Here is an 18,535-nt window from a genome sequence, read left to right as displayed (position 1 = left end):
AACCCGTATCACCGCGGGAGACGTCGCTAACCGCTCGACTAAAAATTCCGACCCCGGCGGTTCCTGCGGTTGCAGGAAGTGGGACGATGAGACCGTGAGGTAGTGTAGCGTGCACGAATAAGTAGACACGTTGGCCCGTCGTTAACGGGTCGGACCCTTTAGTCGAGCGGTCAGCGATGTCTTCCGCGGTGCGGGAGCTACGGGTTCGCGTCCCGGCGGCGGCAGTTCCTGTGGCTGCCCCCTGAATTCGCTACAATATGAAAGACTCTTGCTTAATACTACGATTGTAACTCGTTGTCTGTCATGCCGACATTCTGGATCCGTGATTTGTCTGATCTGTTGATATTTCGTTCGTGAGCTATGGAAGTCTGCATATCTCGAATACTCTGTAATAAACCTTCTCTTGGATGTAAGAATGTAGAGCGCCCGCGCACAGGATGTTTCCACTGTACACACAATAAAGGAGGAGGAAACCGGAAATACAAAAATAATAACGAACTTTATTTATTCCACCTGACATAGACAAAGATGATGATAACGAAAAGTTGCAAATTGTATGTGGTGATTGTAATATTGATTTGTTAAACCCAGATGGACACAAAAGGACAACAGACTTCATTAATACAAGGTACAACGTTCTACTTCATGCGATAATAAAACCAAGTAACAGACATGGCCACACTGATAGACATCATGTTCACAAATAAAGTAAAGCAAAACAGTAGGTGGGCTATTAATAAATGAGTGACCACCTTCCTGCTTGTGCAGTTTCTCAGAATTGTTTTAAGATAAAAAATGAAAATAAGTCTGACACTTAGAAACTGATTCGACACAGAACACCAGAAGCCATCGCTGCCCTCGAGGTGGAGCTAAGGAAACAAAAGTGGAACAAGGTCGATGCTAATCCTAACAAAGTCTATGAGGCTTTATGTCCACATTAATTGCACTAAAAGAAATAAACCGTTCATTAAGAAAACTCACACAGAGGCAGAAGTATGTGGACAAGCCATGGATTACCAAGATAATAAAGAATGCATGTAAAAAGAAAAATGTATTAAATAGGAGATTTTAAAAAAGAACAAAAGAAGAAGACAGCAAATATAAGATACACAAAAATAAATTACTGATAACTATGAGACCTAATATGAAAGAGTATCATCAGAAACTATTGGAGCAGTACAGGAGGAACATGGAGAATGCTTAACAGTCTAATCAAAAAGAGGACTGGAAAAGCAGACAACCCAAATTACTTTGTAAAAGATAAAATACAGTTATAAATTAAACAAAAATAAATTGCCTATGAATTTAGAGATTATTTTGAATGTTGGATACAATTTAGCAACTGAGATTGTAGAGCTGAGAAATAAGGATGGTGTAGATGAAGATATTGTTCATAAAACCTCCTACTCGATGTTGATGAAAAGGAAATACTTGACATTATCAAAGAATTTAAGAATAGAAAGTCCATGATTGGACTGAAATTGATGTCGTTAGTAAAAAATATTATCCATAGAATGTATAGTGAAACCATTGACACAAATCTTCGGTCAAACCTTCCAAACAGGTATATTTCCCAGGAAAATGAAAACAGCAAAATTCATTCCTATTTATAAAAGTGGTGATAGACATCTATTTTCCAGTTAAAGACCAATTTCTCTGCTTTCCCAGTTCTCAAATTTTTTTTTGAAAAACTATATGCAAACGCTTGAACAAGTTATTGAGTGACCATCAGTATGGCTTTAGAGCAAATAGGTCCACCTCAATGGCAGTGATGGAACTGGTAGAAGAGATAACAATATAATGTGGGGGTGTTTATAGACTTGAAAAAAACATTTGATACTATTGATCATGGTTTATTAATGAAGAAACTGGGGAGCTATGGTATTACAGGGATAGCATAGATATCAATATGTACAAACAATGTTGAATCTGATTTGCTGAAGGATACTTGTGGGGTTCCACAAGGTTTGGTGCTAGGCCCTAAACTGTTTATACAGTATATAAATTAATTTTGTCCATCCATCCATCCATTATCCAAACCACTTATCCTGCTCTCAGGGTCACGGGGATGCTGGGTTTAAATTGTTAAAGTTTGTTTTATTTGCTGATGACACCAATTCATATTGCTGCGGGAAAAGTTTGGAATGGCTTCTGAATACAGTGGAAAAGGAACTGAAAGTCTTAAATAAATAGTTTGATGTTAACAAGTTATCATTGAATTTAAGCAAAACAAAGTTTATAATTTCTGGTAATCGGCAAATCAATAATCAGTAAAAATTATGATCAGTGATGTCGAAATAGAAAGAGCGTATGAAAACAAATTTCTGGGGATGATAATTGATCATAAATGACGTTGGAAACCACACAAATAATATAAATCCAAAAATGTCTAAAACCATTGCAATATTATAGAAAACTAAAGATATCTTGGATCTGAAATCAGTTTAAATACTGTATTGTTCTCTTATAGTTCCATACATTACCTACTGTGTGGTGGTACGGGGAAACACATACAAAACCAACCCTAATCCAATTTCATGCTACAGAAGAGAGCAATAACAATTGCATAAATTGATCTGACTATTATGAACCAACCAATGCACTATTTATTAACTTACATGCTTTAAAGTTTTTTGATCTAGTTGAACTTAAAACTGACCAGATAATGTACAAAGCACAAAATAATGTACTTTCTAGCTGTATTCAGAGGTTGTTTGAAATTAGAGAGACAAATGAATAGGTATGTTTAAAAAAATGACAAACATAAAAAATAGATGTATATCTGTCAAAGGGGTAAACTTGTGGAATAGTCATGACGGAGAATTAAGGTTGTGTCGTTCACTTTTTTAAAAAACTATTTAAAAATAAGGTGGTAAACAAGTATAAAACAGAGGTATGATCATTAACTTGTATGTAACCTTTGGAACGTTTGTTTTGTTTTGTTTCTGTAGAGCCTAAATCTAGTAGTGAAAGGGTTGCCTATTAGGATATGTTATAGAGAAAGTGTAGCTATCCTTTTATTTTAATGCCTTATTGTTATTTATTATTTCTATAGCATTAATTTTGGAAAATTGTTGTTGAAAATGTTTATTGTTAATAAGGACCGAAATAAACTACTACTACTACTACTACTACAACTAATAATAGCAGTAGTAGTACTAATAATACTACTATTATTACTGCTGCTACCACTAATACTATTACTATTACTACTATTGCTGCTACTACTACTACTAACACTACTACTACTAGTACTACTATGGATACTACTACTACTACTACTAATACCGATACTAGTTATTGTGTAAGTAAAATATACTGGCTCCAGGTAATGTGGGGAAAAATGTGTTGGCATTAAACTAGATCTTTCCAGTAACATCAGGTAGATTTAAACAGAAAAGTAGAAGAAAGTTACTCATAGTCACTCAATAACGATTTTTTTCTTCAGCCCATTCAATCAGATTCTAAAAGTGTTCATTCTCTCCGTGAGTCTTGGCAGACGTGTGAAAGAAAAGGGCAGACAGACGAGGACGTCCTTAATTCAGTGAGTAATACCGACACACTTTTCCTGCCTTTGTTCAAACCTTCCATAAAAGCGATTACTCACCTGATGCAGGAGTCTGCTTTTCCTCTCAAGAGCTGTTGCCATGGTGATTACTTGTGGCCTTGGGAGTTTTGCAAGGGTCCTGTGGTGACCAGCAGTGTGGTCGGACCCTGTCAGAGACGTTTTGCTGTTCTACTGGGCAAGCTCTGGCGGCAGTAGATGTGGGTGGATGACGGTGGATGTAGGAGGACGGGTGGTGTGACTCAGGTGTGTGACATTTACAGGAGAAAAGAACCAGACAAAACCCATTTATAATACAGTATGTGGGCTACAGCATTATGGCCTTCATTCTCTTTATAGCACAGTCATGGCACCATCTAGTGTTGGCTACTTAATATGAATCACCCCATCTCCCCTCTGTGTGTGTGTGTGTGTGTGTGTGTGTGTGTGTGTGTGTGTGTGTGTGTGTGTGTGTGTGTATGTGTGTGTGTGTATGTATGTATGTATGTATGTATGTATGTGTATATATATATATATATAAAACAGTTTTGCTATAACATATAGTCGTTACGATTAGCTGTAACTTATGGATTTGTATATATTCTGCACTATTTCACTGCAGAAACCAGCTCACCAAAGCATTTTATCTTGTTGTAAGTTCCATAATGCATATTTCAAGATATTGCTAGTAACATTTTCTTACCCCATTGTTTGTTTCAAGAAAGTGTACTTGTTTTATGACAAAAGGAGTTGTTAAAATGAATTTTCAGGAAAATAAATGTTAAAACAAGGAACAAGATTCAACAATCTTTCGTTGAATCGAGTAAATTTCGTGAAGTGCTGTTATCATGAAACAAGTATACTTTATTGAAACTAGCGATAATGTCTGCCAGTGAGGTAGTATAACTTTACTAGTATATTATATTATATTATATACATGTTATATATCATATATACATATACAGTATATTATATAGTATAGTATAGTATAGTATAGTATAGCTTTATCTTGAAAAAAGCCTTATGAGAATTACAAGATATAATAGCTTGATAAGCATGTGTCCTTTGCAAGGCAAGTTCATTTGTTGAGTACATTTCATACTCAAAAGCAACTTAAGATAAAAAGTAAAAATCATTTATTGTAGTGATCCAGTGCCTGATCGAGGTGTTATGTGTCTATTCTGTTGCTCGTCTCCGTGTGCTGGAGGACAGGTCCTTCCTCTTTTGTCTTTCTGAGCTTTCTAACATTTTTATTTTTTTGATGGTTTTTTTCTGTTGAGTTTTTCCAAATCTGAATCAAGGGTCTAAGGATAAGGTACACTACATTGTACAGAATGTAACGTGATTTCAAATAAGTCTGAGTCTAAATTGTGTTTTAGGTCTATACAAATAAATCTGACTTGATCTGACAACCATTTGTCCCTGTCCCCCTTATTCACCCTCCTCCATATTGAACAGCACCGAACCAGTTAGTTTGTCGTTCTAGCTATTGTGTTTCTACCTTTTTACCATGGAATCTTATATTCTTATACTTATTAATGTACAGGACAGTGTAACTCAAAGAGGACCTGAGCATGATGGTGATTCTGAACACTCTTTCTCTGTGTGTATTTCCTGAATTGGCATTCTGAATGAAATTTTGATTAACTGTGAAACCAATTATTATTATTATTATTATTGAATGTTAAATGTCTCTACCAACTTCACCTCCCTGCAAAAATAAGATTTTCTCACAACACGCCACACTTCTTCCTCACATACTCTCACTTGTCTCTGTGTCGCCTCGTCTTGGCTGACAAGGCGCACAAACAAGTCTAACCAGTGCAGAAATACATGGTTGACATTTTTTTTTCTTCCTTTCTTTCGATAACTGCTAAGGGCCAGTTAAGTTGCTTGTGGTTTCAGAGTTACTATGGGAGTCTCCAGGTCCCTGACGGCTTGGCCAAAAGTAAACCCTGTCATCAACCAAGAGAAAAATCCACCTTATGGAAACCATGTAATTATTGCTGAACAACTACCAACCATACAAGCCTAGCTCTGTGAAACAGCTAACAACTGCATCCAGATATCCAAATGGTTAAAAGTGTAAATAGTTTATTCATTCATGTGTGACTGGGGTTGTGTATTAATATTTTCTTTTCATTCTCACATTATCAGATGTGTGAGTAGCAATGACTGAGGAAAGCAAAATTGGCTCTGGTGCAACTTTAACCATTTTGTCTTGTATTAATTGTTGTCGTTCCTGCCCAGGGGCTGCAGATGCAAATTAGCTCATAGCTAACTGGTGCAAATTTTAATTGTGGATGGTCCCTGCTAAAATAAAATAAACTAACATTATAGGAGTCTAAAGCATTCAGAGGGACTCAGGATGTCTGCAAATCAGCATCCAAACAGCTCTGCTCATAGAAAGCACCAGAACAGGTGTATGAGTTAGTGGAGAAAAGAAGTAAAGAAAAAATACCAGTCAACCCAAGACAATGAGGCTATGACCTTCACATACCACCAGTCCTTCATTCTTTTCTTACTCCCTCCTGTTTAAATGCTGACCCGTGGGACTTTTTATAACATGGGCACATAACATGGATCATAGATGTGAATCACAACTGTGAGCTCTTCAGATCATTGTCTCAAGTTTGTAATATGAAGTAGGTCTGGTTTTGACTGCACATTTTCAACAGAGTATCTAACGTTACATATTTCCCCCCCTTTTTCTACCCAATTGTATTCGGCCAAATACTCAATTACCCCACTCTTCCGAGCCGTCCCGGTCGCTGCTCCACCCCCTCTGCTGATCCATGGGGGGCTGCAGACTACCACATGCCTCCTCCTATACATGTGGAGTCGCCAGCCGCTTCTTTTCACCTGACAGTGAGGAGTTTCGCCAGGAGGATGTAGCACATTGAAGGATCATGCCATTCACCCTAGTTCCCCCTGCCCCCCGAACAGGCGCCCTGGCCGATCAGAGGAAGAGCTAGTGCAGCAACCAGCACACATACTCACTTCCAGCTTCCCATCTGTAGACACGGCCAATTGTGTCTGTAGGAACGCCCGACCACGTTATGTATTATTTACATCACATCCTGACTGGACGCTTAACTTCGACATTGTAAAACAGATGCTTTAGCAGCGGTTCAACAGAGCTAACGTTAGCTTGTCTGAATCATGTTTTCAGCTAACCGACAACCCAGGAAAACAAGCTAACACATCAGAAAGACATAAAACTTTTATCTACAGGTTGATTTGAGCAGGTTAAAGGTGATAGAGGATGTCTTACTTACATCTCTGTCGATGGTGTTTCTGTGAAATCCTACCTCAAATGAGCCCGCATGGACAATGCCAAGGGCCAGAATACGAGGGCAGACAAACAATAGTGGTGGGGGCGTAGAAAAAAATATTTTGATATATTGTCACCAATGAGGATTATAATGTTGATTAAAATACACCACCTCTTTAATGTCTTGTACCAGTATATGCATTCACAAACATTTCTGGACAGGTCGCACCCCCCTCCCCAGTCCACACAGAAGGTAAGGCTCAACATTGAGACCATGTCAGAGTGAGTTAGAAGGCAACTGAATTGGTCCATGAGGTGCTTCACATCTAAAAACCCACATTCATCACAACATGAAAAAGTTTACACACTTAATAAAGAAGCATTTCGGATTCGATGGTCAGTGCTGATTCTACACATATACACCGTGAAGACTGGAGGTGTACAGTAAGCAGAATGGCTTTAAAACTATGACTTTAAATGGAGTTTATGTATAAGATTTTCGAAAGCTGTTTCCAACCAATGGCAGTAACCTCCTGCTATACTTATTTATTACTGTAGTGGCCTCCACGTGTGCATCTGAACAGGACTGTAGCTAGAGTAAACACAGCATCATCTGACAAAAAAAAAAAAGAAAAGAAAAAGAAAGAGAGAGATGGAATCTGACGGATATTCATGAAGCATTTCCAGTCAGGTACAAAACAGACAACGTCACAGTGACGTTAACTCTGCTTGACACGTGGTTGTCGGGTGCAGTTTTAATGCGGAAGTGATCAGCGGCCCTCCCTCCTCAGGCGGTGGAGATCCAGGCCTCGTTGTGATGCGGATGCAGGATATCAAACAGACTGTCGTATCCGGCTGCCGTGTACCTGCGAGGCTCAAACGACTTCCCGTCCCGCACCAGAACCTCCCGCAGCGTCTTCAGGTTGGACAGGAAGAGTTCGTGGTTCGCCAAACCTCCGAAGACCCTTGACGGGGAGAGACATGGATAAGCGGTTCGGCTAATAGATGGAGGGATGGATGGATAGTGAAAGATGGCGTGACGTCTGATGACGTCGAATTTCTCTCGTCGCCAATTGGTCGAGAGGGTACGCGATTTCTCGGAAAACGTGGACGTCTTTCTGCGACGTACGTGTCAAAGATCCCCATTTGCGGCTGGAAACTGGTAAAACATTTCATTGGTTTGAGTCTCTTCAAACTCCCCGTGTTTCCGCCTGTCTTTCTCTCTGTCTGTTGGACAGACAGATATCTGTCCTTCTGTCTCTGTCTGTCTGTTGGTCTCCGTCTTTCTGTCCATTTACCTGTCTATCTGTCTGTCTATTAACCCTTCTGTCAGTCTGTCTGTCTGTCTGTCTGTCTGTCTGTCTGTCTGTCTGTCTGTCTGTCTATTAACCCTTCTGCCTGTCTGCCTGTCTTTCTCTGACCATGTTCTCCCCAATTGTATCCGGCCGATTCCCCCACTCTTTCCGAACCATCCCGGTCGCTGCTCCACCCCCCCCCCACCCCCCTTCTGATCCGGGGAGGGCTGCAGACTACAACGCGCCTCCTCTGATACATGTGGAGTCGCCAGCCGCTTCTTTTCACCTGACAGTGAGGAGTTTCACCAGGGGGACGTAGCGCGTGGGAGGATCACGCTATTCCGCCCAGTCCCCCCCCCCCAAAAGGCGCCCCAACTGACCAGAGGAGGCGCTAGTGCAGCGACCAGGACACACACCCACATCCGGTGAATTGTGTCTGCAGGGATGCCCGACCAAGCCGGAGGTAACGCGGGGATTCGAACCGGCGATCCCTGTGTTACCGGACACCCTCTCTGTCCATGTTTTTCTTTTGGTTTGTTCTTCACGTCGTCACTCCTGACAGGGGTGAGCGTGTTTGCTCTTGTTCATCTGTCATCAGATCTGTGGAACAGTTCTTCCTGTTTTTCTCAGTCAAACAGGAAGCTCGATGGAAAAATAGAAGAAGGACAAAAGATAAAATGAACACCGACCTGATGTAGACGTTGGCAGCAGGTCTGGTCTCCCGTGTGACGGAGGAGTCGGTAGGTTTGGGTAGGGAGGTGTTAGCGGGAGCAAACCAGGAGACCGATACCTCCGCCTCTGAACCGTCGCCTCCTTCTGTGACGGAGATCAGAGCCGGCCACGTCTTCATGGAGATCACAGCGCCTACAGAAGACAGAGAGAGAGACGCGTCCTCTGTAAGACATGTCCCGTGGACGGATGGACGGACTCTCAGAGTGTTTGGTTTGTGCTCTTCTTGAAATCTAGACGGTTCAGGAAAATGTGTTTTCTGTCCCAGGTGCCTGCAAGGTAGCACTGAGGTAAAACACTTCACAGACTATCTGCCATCGTTTCAGTTGAGATTTGATCCTTTTTTTGTGCCAAGAGCCATGCTTTACTATTAATGCTGCTTAAATAAATAAAAATAAATAAATATAATATATAACTGTATATAGATAAATACATCATTATAAATGCTATTATTATTATTATTCACCATCATGGTTAAAATGCAAAATGCATTGTAGGTCACCTTCACTGTTTAAACATATGATGGGAGAAGGAAGAACAGATAATTTCATTTTACCGCTCATATTGTGTAATTGTATATCAGCTGCATTGAACATAATGATTTTTTGATTTATACCTCCTTCATTCTTTCCATTACAGTAATCCTTCAGCCTGTAAAATCCACTTGTTAAATCTGCTCTGTCGGTACTCGGGACCTTGGTGGAAATCCACCGGCTGGCGAGGTACCTGCGCTCTTCGTAGTCCTGCACATGGAAACCAGAACATTATTTCTGCAAGTTACCTAGAGAACGAGAATAGGAGCCAGCCGTATTGATCAGGAACTACCTGTGTACTCACTTGGGCACGAGAGACAACGTCAGCAGGCTCATAGCTCATATGATAACCTCATCCGGGCTATAGGGAACCTACCTGGTTTCTGGAGACCTCTGTGAACTGAGGGCATTCATAGCCGTGACAGAAGTCTGGGGCCGTCCAGCTCTGACCCTCCGACACTTCCCCGAGGAGAAAAGCTGCAAACGCCAACCAGAGAAGCTGCTGTTGCTCCATCCTGCTCTGCTCTCCAAAGGGATCTGCCGTCCTGCCTGTTTTAAACGGAGCAGAATGTCGCCCCTCAGGTTAGCGTGCAATCGGATAAACCCAGACACACCCACCGCTACAGAGACCGGCCTCCCCTTCCCTCCTCACACCAGATTACCAAACCACATGGCATGTAAGAACTCATTAATCAACAGACGCCCCGAATACCTCATCTGAACAGCTGAGTTCCTCTAGTCTACAGTACATGAGTGTATGCAGAGGATGATGTGTAATTCAAACATCCAGAACATTTGAGAAAATTGATTATTAATGTGACACCTTTTAGACCAGAGTACGAAAGAACAAAATACCTTCTATCATGATTATTGATGTCCCCCATTAGAGAGCATTATGCATTTGGTCGTTGGTCATTGGTGTGTGTGTGTGTGTGTGTGTGTGTGTGTGTGTGTGTGTGTGTGTGTGTGTGTGTGTGTGTGTGTGTGTGTGTGTGTGTGTGTAACTGTCCACACCAATCTGACATACTACTGGGCCTGTCAGCCTAATAATGTTTGTGCACAGTTATGACTGTATGATGAAGGACCTCTCATAGTTGTGGTGATTCAAAACCTTTGAAAAACCTGTTTTATACTGTAATTGAGTAATAGATTTTTACACACATATGTGTATATATACACACACACACACACACACATTTATACAAATAGATTTATAAAAAAATATGCATTTTATACATTTTATTATATATATATATATATATATATAGATATAGATATAGCGCTAACTCCTCAGCTGGTTTGTCTCAAAGTCGGAGCACCGGAGAAGAGGAGGTACCCCTAGTGGAGCGCTGAACTCTATTCAGATGAGGTGGATGAGAATACACAATACAACACAGAACACAATACAACACAGAACAAACCAACAGTCTGGGGATGAGGGCACACCACAGATATGACCCGTACAAACCCAGTACACACCACAGATGTGACCAGTACAAACCCAGTACACACCACAGATATGACCAGTACAAACCCAGAACTCACCACAGATATGACCAGTACACACCCAGTACACATGACAGATGTGACCAGTACAAAACCAGTACACACCACAGATATGACCAGTACAAACCCAGTACACACCACATATATGACCAGTACAAACCCAGTACTCACTACAGATATGACCAGTACAAACCCAGTACACACCACAGATATGACCAGTACACACCCAGTACACACCACAGATATGACCAGTACAAACCCAGTACACACCACATATATGACCAGTACAAACCCAGTACTCACCACAGATATGACCAGTACACACCCAGTACACATGACAGATGTGACCAGTACAAAACCAGTACTCACCACAGATATGACCAGTACAAACCCAGTACACATGACAGATGTGACCAGTACAAAACCAGTACATACCACAGATATGACCAGTACAAACCCAGTACACACCACATATATGACCAGTACAAACCCAGTACTCACTACAGATATGACCAGTACAAACCCAGTACACACCACAGATATGACCAGTACACACCCAGTACACACCACAGATATGACCAGTACACAGCCAGTACACACCACAGATATGACCAGTACACACCCAGTACACAACACAGATGTGACCAGTACACACCCAGTACACACCACAGATATGACCAGTACACACCCAGTACACACCACAGATATGACCAGTACACACCCAGTACACAACACAGATATGACCAGTACAAACCCAGTACACATGACAGATGTGACCAGTACAAAACCAGTACATACCACAGATATGACCAGTACAAACCCAGTACACACCACAGATATGACCAGTACACACCCAGTACACACCACAGATATGACCAGTACACACCCAGTACACACCACAGATATGACCAGTACACACCCAGTACACAACACAGATATGACCAGTACACAGCCAGTACACACCGCAGGCAGACTGTCAGCTGCTTTGTTTCAGCCTAACTTCTCAAACCGGTTGGTTGCTGCTTCCTCCATGTTGAGGACAGACAGGGCTGACAGTAATATGATGTGACTGCCACTGACAAATACAGACAGTGTAGTGTGGACAGACATATAGTACATTCTTTTATCTGTTATCTGTTCTTCTTTTAAATCCAGTGTTTTTGCAGTTGTGGCTCCTAAACGTTGGAACCTCCCCCGTTCCATCAGATCTGCTGAATCTGTGGTTTGTTTTAAAAAGCTGCTCACAACTCATTTCTACAAGTTAGCCTTTTTATAAATGCTCTCTGTTTGCTTTGCTTTTGTTTATTTTGGTCGTGTGCTTTCATTTTTTTGTTGTTGTTGATTTTTTTCTTTACCCCCTTTTCTCCCCAATCGTATCCGGCCATTTACCCCACTCTTCCGAGCTGTGCCGGTCGTTGTTCCACCCCCTCAGCTGATCCGGGGAAGGCTGCAGACTACCATATGCTTCCTCCAATAGAGGCTGGGTTAGTACAGGGCCCCTGGGCACTGAATAGCCCCCCGCCCCCCGCCTCCAACACACTCACCACGCCCACCCCACGCCACCCGCCCCAGCCATTAAACCCCACCTTAATCATTTTGAGATTCCGGTCAAGCTGGCATGTCAAATCCAGCAGACCATAATCACACACCTATTGGTCAAAGGCTGAATAAGCAGCCCAGCTGAGCAGGTGTGCCTATACGGCTCAATAGACCAAGTACTGCCATCTCACTCACAGATCACAAGACAAGGGAACAGTGGATTGAATCATCCCAAGGCGGTGTAGGACTCTAGACTATAACATTATTTGTGTTCACTGAAAACCACCCAAGCAGACCGCACACCAGTTATCACTGATGCATAACAGGACTAGGCTGACAACAATGGGGCGCGCGGGGAGATGGTTCAAGTAGGGGGGCTGCCAGCTAAAGCGGAAAGTATTGTGGCGAGCCGGTGTGGAGGAATGAGTCGAGAGGCGGGGATCTCTTTTTAATCGCAACTCCCGTGCCCCCCCCCCATACACCACACGACCCCGGGAGCGCTCTTTCATTCACCCCCCACCCACCCCCATAAGTGGTGACATCAGTCCCATTCATGGTCCCACAGTCAGTCAGTAAATGGTCTCCTACTTGGTCTGAGTTGAACCCCCCCAAACAACAACACAAAAATAACCACATCACGAACACCACATCATTAAAACACAATTTTAAATGTAACAGTCCCATCAGCCATTGTGCTCCCCCAGCGCAGAACCACCAACAGTCAGAGTGACCGCCTCCCCAGTGGCGCCGCATGGATCAACCGTTGCTATGGCAAACTAGTGCGTACACACCCATGGGATCTTTTTAGCACTGAAGTTTGTCTCAGAGACATTGTGTCTGTAGGGATGCCCGCCCAAGCTGGAGGTGACATGGGGATCGAACCGGCGATTCCCGTGTTGGTAGGCAACGGAATAGACCGCCACGCTACCCGGACGCCTGTGTGCTTTCATTTTTCTCTTTGTATCAATATGTATGTACGTGTGTGTGTGTGTGTGTATTTGTATTTGCATGTGTGTATTTTATCCTATATGTGTAGCACTTTGTAACTGTGTTTTAAAAAGTGCCATATAGATGAAATTATTATTATTATTATTATTATGAATGTTTTGGTCAGATATGATAGCGTTACATCTGGGCTTGTTACTTGGTGCTGAGATGCAGAGGATGCTCATGGATGTCCTCTCCCTTTTGAAAGGCCACGGGTGGAGTTACAGCTCTGTTGGAGTCTGGTATTTACATCCACCTTTACTCAGATTACATTTACCATCTACTCATTTAGAAGACCCTTTTATCAAAGTGGCTCGCACGAGAGTCCGAAATTAACAGATCGATTTGAATATTACCCGCTGACATCACATAGTGCTACTGAGTGACTTTGTCACGGTAGTACTTTATGAAATAGGAGTAGGAGTCAAGTCAAGTCAAGTCAACTTTATTTGTAAAGCCCAATACCACAAATTACAAATTTGCCTCAAGGGTCTTTACAGCAACACAACATCCTGTCCTCACACCCTTGCATCGGATAAGGAACAACACCCTAAAAATGCCCTACATAGTAATCACGTCATAGTAAAAAGTACACTTCCTGTTGAGTACATTGTGTGTCTTAGATCGTGAGAATAGTAGAATTAAAGTATAAAGTAGATTGACGTTCCTCCTCTTGATTTAGGAAACTGCAGGCAACCAAATGAAGTCTAATAAAGTCACCTCTCCGCTGGGTATCAGTACTGTTCATTCCTGTCCTGTTCTGTGGTTTACAGGCTTGTCACGACCGGCCTGTTCCCCACCACAGTACGCCACGTTCCTTATCAGCGCGCCCGCTGAGGTAATCACCGCTCTGCATAATTAACAGAATCAGTCTTTTCTTTATTCATCCGCCTTTTCTATATTTTATGACCGCCCCGTCCTCCGTCTCATGAAGGCCCGTTGTACTGACAGCGCTCCCTGTCACGACTCTCTAACCCTCATCTCCTGTGTGTGTGTGTGTGTGTGTGTGTGTGTGTGTGTGTGTGTGTGTGTGTGTGTGTGTGTGTGTGTGTGTGTGTGTGTGTGTGTGTACATACACACAGGGTGTTGTGATGCGTCTAGTTCAGCAGTGTGTAGTTGGAGGGAAGGTGCATGTGTTCTTCCAACCCGCTTGTGTCCTTCCTGCCCTTAGCTTACTGCCGCTGGCTAGCCTTTGTGGCGAATAGGGAAGCATGCTAGCGTGTAAGCCTTCCCTTGCCAGTACATAGCCTCTCCTTCACCAAGACTCCTGCCAGGCCTCCCCGTGGCCACACGTGGTAACTGGGGTCTTGCGGCCCCAGGCTAACTTGGCAGGGGATCTCGGAGCAGCAGTGGGCCCCAGAGATATGGTGTGCAGGCCCACCCTGGACACGCCCTGGCACCTATCAACCACTGCCCCGCTGCCTTGTGGGTGAGTCTGGGAAGACATAAGGCTAAGGGAGCTTACCTCAACAGAAAAGCAAGCTGTGGCGGTACGCTTCGAGGCGGTTTCTGAAAAACTGGATTTCCGGCAGCCCCCTGCAGTTGTGTGGAGATGCCGGTCGTCTAGGGATCCCCCTTGCCATCGGATCCATCTCCTCTACAGTCAAGTCATGTGGCGTTGGGAGAAGCGCAACCCCCATTCCACTTTAAAAACCATCTCTGCGCAGGTATCTTCTGCTATCTGAGTCCTCAAAGGACCCACAAATAGAAGAAGATGGTCATCATCGGGCACCATGGACAACCAGCAAGCAAGCAAGTGTGTGTGTGTGTGTGTGTGTGTGTGTGTGTGTGTCTGTGTGTCTGTGTTGACACTGTTCCTAACCCTTCCTTAGTGTGTATTTTTGCAGTAAGGTGCTGTGATAGTGGTGGTGGTGAGTATTTCACTCACAGCGGCTGAAGCGGCAACCCTGATTTGTGTTTGTTTGTTTAGCTCGCTGTAATACTGGTAAGGTGAGTGTTCTTCTTCATTCCAAGGGAATGAGAGTCAGCAGTGCCGTTGTGTCGGAAACAAACATAAAAACCTGGTTGAACCTGAGTTTTACTTATGGATGTTCTTCTATCTGTTGGTAGAGGTCTTCTACCAGCTTGTTCTGTCATATCTGCTTGTTAGACTCAACTTCACTACTTAAAACTCAACACTACCTGCCTTCTTCTTCCTCATTTGGAGCATCACACCATACAAGCAAATCTTAGTACAGCTCTGTGAAGAAATACCTCTAGAAAGAGTAGTGTGATAGAATCCATCCATTATCCAAGCCGCTTATCCCAGTTGGGGTCCCGGGATGCCGGAGCTTATCCCAGCAGTCATTGGGCTGCAGGCAGGGAGACACCCTAGACAGGCCACCAGTCCATCATCACAGGGCCGACACATTCACACCTAAGGACAATTTAATATGGCCGGTTCACCTGACCTACATGTCTTTGGACTGTGGAAGGAAACTGGAGCAGTCGGAGGAAACCCACACAGACATGGGGAGAACATGCAAACTCCATACAGAGGACGACCTGGGATGACCCACCAAGGCTGGATAACCCCGGGGCTCAAACCCAGGACCTTCTCTCTGTGAGGCGACCGTGCTAACCACTGCGCCACGATAGAACCATAACCCGGATAAGAACAGGTCGGGCTATAAACTATTCTAGAACCCAAACTAGAACCAAATCCAAATACCAACAACTGCCATGTCTAGAAAATAAATTACTACAACGGAAACAACAGATCTAATTTCTGCCATAATATGCTTGAACATCATATCCACTGAATGCACACATAGAGGCTGGTCACAATTTGATTAGCTTTTTTTTTTTTTTAAATTATCATCCGTGATCTGAGAAATCAGGGACGGTAACCCATGCGCTAAGCAATAACCACCATTCACTCCTTGCTTGTGTGAAACAAATATTGAATAATTCTTCACTTCGACTGAAAAGCATACGCATTTACACAAATACTCAGTTTTGACCGGACGTTTAGATGCCCGGTTGGTTTTTCCAACTAGACCCGGCCAAATTGTTTGAAAACCGGACTGTTCAAACCAGCTGAAAACTGAAAACTTGGACATAAGGCACAGCAGCATCCTGCGGCATACGCTTATATAAATCACATCATTCACTCAGGAACGGCAAAATCATCGACAAACATTGCGGTAACAATAAACTTTGCAGTTGGTCCTGCAAAGAAAACATTAGAGTCAATGGGGTTTGGATTGTATTGTTTGCAATGCAAACAGTGTTGTCTTATGAAAACTGGACTGGCTCAGTGATAGCATGCGTGCATGTGTATTTCTCTGAGACACCAATGGTGTTCTTGAAAACATGAACAAGTTGAGCTTTATCTGAACTGAGTTTTATCTGAAGTGAGAGCAAACTGTTCTTTGTTTTACACAAGCAGGAAGAAGCAGAACGTGCTGCTTCCTTGTTTACTACATTAAAGCTATCACGCAATCTGATCAGTCTTTTCCACAAAGCTATCAAGCCAGGTTTAGTCAAGTTATCCAATACCTTGGATTAAGTACATACTCTCACCTCACTCATGTTTTCACACGCTACTATTACACTACTACTACTACTACTGCTACTACTTCTACTCCTAGCTAGTCTGCTATACTATTATGACTACTACTACCACCACTACTACTACCTAGCCTGCTACACTATTACTACTACCACCACTACTACTACTACTACTCTACTACTACCCCTACCATCACTACTAGTACCACCGCTACTACTACCTAGCCTGCTACACTATTACTACTACCACTACTACTACTACTCTACTACTACCCCTACCATCACTACTAGTACCACCGCTACTACTACTACTACTACTACTACTACTAATACTACTAATACTACTACTACTACTGCTACTACTGCTATCGCCACTACCACAACAACTACTACTACTACTGAGCCTGTGATACTATTACGTCTACTACTACTACTGCTAGTAGTAGTACTACTACTGTTGATAATAGAAATATTAACTAGCTATTACAGCATTAGCCACAGACTAACAGAAAGGGGGCATAGCTTATTTTAATGTATTAGCTCTCTCACACACACACACACACACACACACACACACACACACACACACACACACACACACACACAAAGGCAGTGAGTCTGTTGCACTATCTCACCATGTCACTGTTATCAGCTTTGTTGGTTGCTTTTACAAACTGTTTTATTTATTTAATCCTTGTGAAGGAGACAAAAGACAAGCGATAAAAAGCCAAACAGGAGACAAAACTGAAGTTCTGGCGCCTATTTGTTTAACTGCAATCCCGGCTTGCGCCTGATGAGGCGTGTTCTTCATGCATCAACAGACAGATTGTGAATATTGATGCATGGTTGATGCAAGGTTCTGATATTTAAGTCAGACAAATGTCTAATTTTTGCCAAAGACAGAGTCCACCACTTCATACGTCAATCCCTCAGATGCAGCAAAGTAGGATTTACCACACTCTTTGGAATATGGGGAGTGAAAATAGAAAGTAAATCGTTCAGACAAAACATTAAAACCACCTGCCTAATACTGTGTAGGCCCCCCTCATGCCGCCAAAACATCTCTGACCCGTCCAGGCATGGACTCCACAAGACCTCTGAAGGTGTCCTCTGGTATCTGGCACCAAGACGTTAGCAGCAGATCCTTTAAGTCCTGTGAACTGCGAGGTAGAGCTGCTATGGATCGGACTTGTTTTTCCAGCACATCCCACAGATGCTCGATCAGATTGAGATCTGGGGAATTTGGAGGCCAAGGCAACACATCAGAAACACTCCTCCCCTCTGGCAGGCGCTACAGAGCACTGTACCCCAAAACAATCAGATATAAAAACAGTGTCTTTCCACGGGCTGTCATTCAAATGAACGCTTAACACCGTCAAATAAATCCAGCCATTTTGTATATACTGTACTGTACATTGTACGTATAATGGTACACTCCGTCAATGTACATCTACCTCAGCCATGTATATGTAAGTAACCTGCTAACATTTAGTTCAGCATCTCTGATATATTCTCTGCACCACTGCACTTCATCGCCTCTTATCTCGCCTGTATATACTCAGTCCTTGTGTGTATATCTGAAGAGTGTTGTGTTGCAGTGTTGTTCTTTTGTGTT

The 18,535-nt window shown here is 42.8% G+C and overlaps 1 protein-coding gene across 1 annotated transcript; it reads right to left on the bottom strand.

The window, feature by feature from the left end:
• Window positions 1-6,991: 6,991 nt before the first annotated feature.
• On the bottom strand, window positions 6,992-9,911 carry soul2 (heme-binding protein soul2). The gene is made up of 4 exons (XM_056292351.1): window positions 9,752-9,911; window positions 9,459-9,585; window positions 8,803-8,977; window positions 6,992-7,783 (listed from the first exon to the last, which is right to left on the bottom strand). Exons 1-4 carry the CDS (start codon window positions 9,887-9,889, stop codon window positions 7,606-7,608), a joined length of 618 nt encoding a protein of 205 aa, XP_056148326.1. The 5' UTR covers window positions 9,890-9,911; the 3' UTR covers window positions 6,992-7,605.
• Between the last annotated feature and the right edge of the window lie 8,624 nt (window positions 9,912-18,535).

Source organism: Lampris incognitus, chromosome 13, assembly GCF_029633865.1.
Source record: "Lampris incognitus isolate fLamInc1 chromosome 13, fLamInc1.hap2, whole genome shotgun sequence".
Classification (NCBI taxonomy): Eukaryota; Metazoa; Chordata; class Actinopteri; order Lampriformes; family Lampridae; genus Lampris; species Lampris incognitus.
Note: the sequence above shows the minus strand (reverse complement) of the source record. Positions and strands in the feature narration are given on the sequence as shown.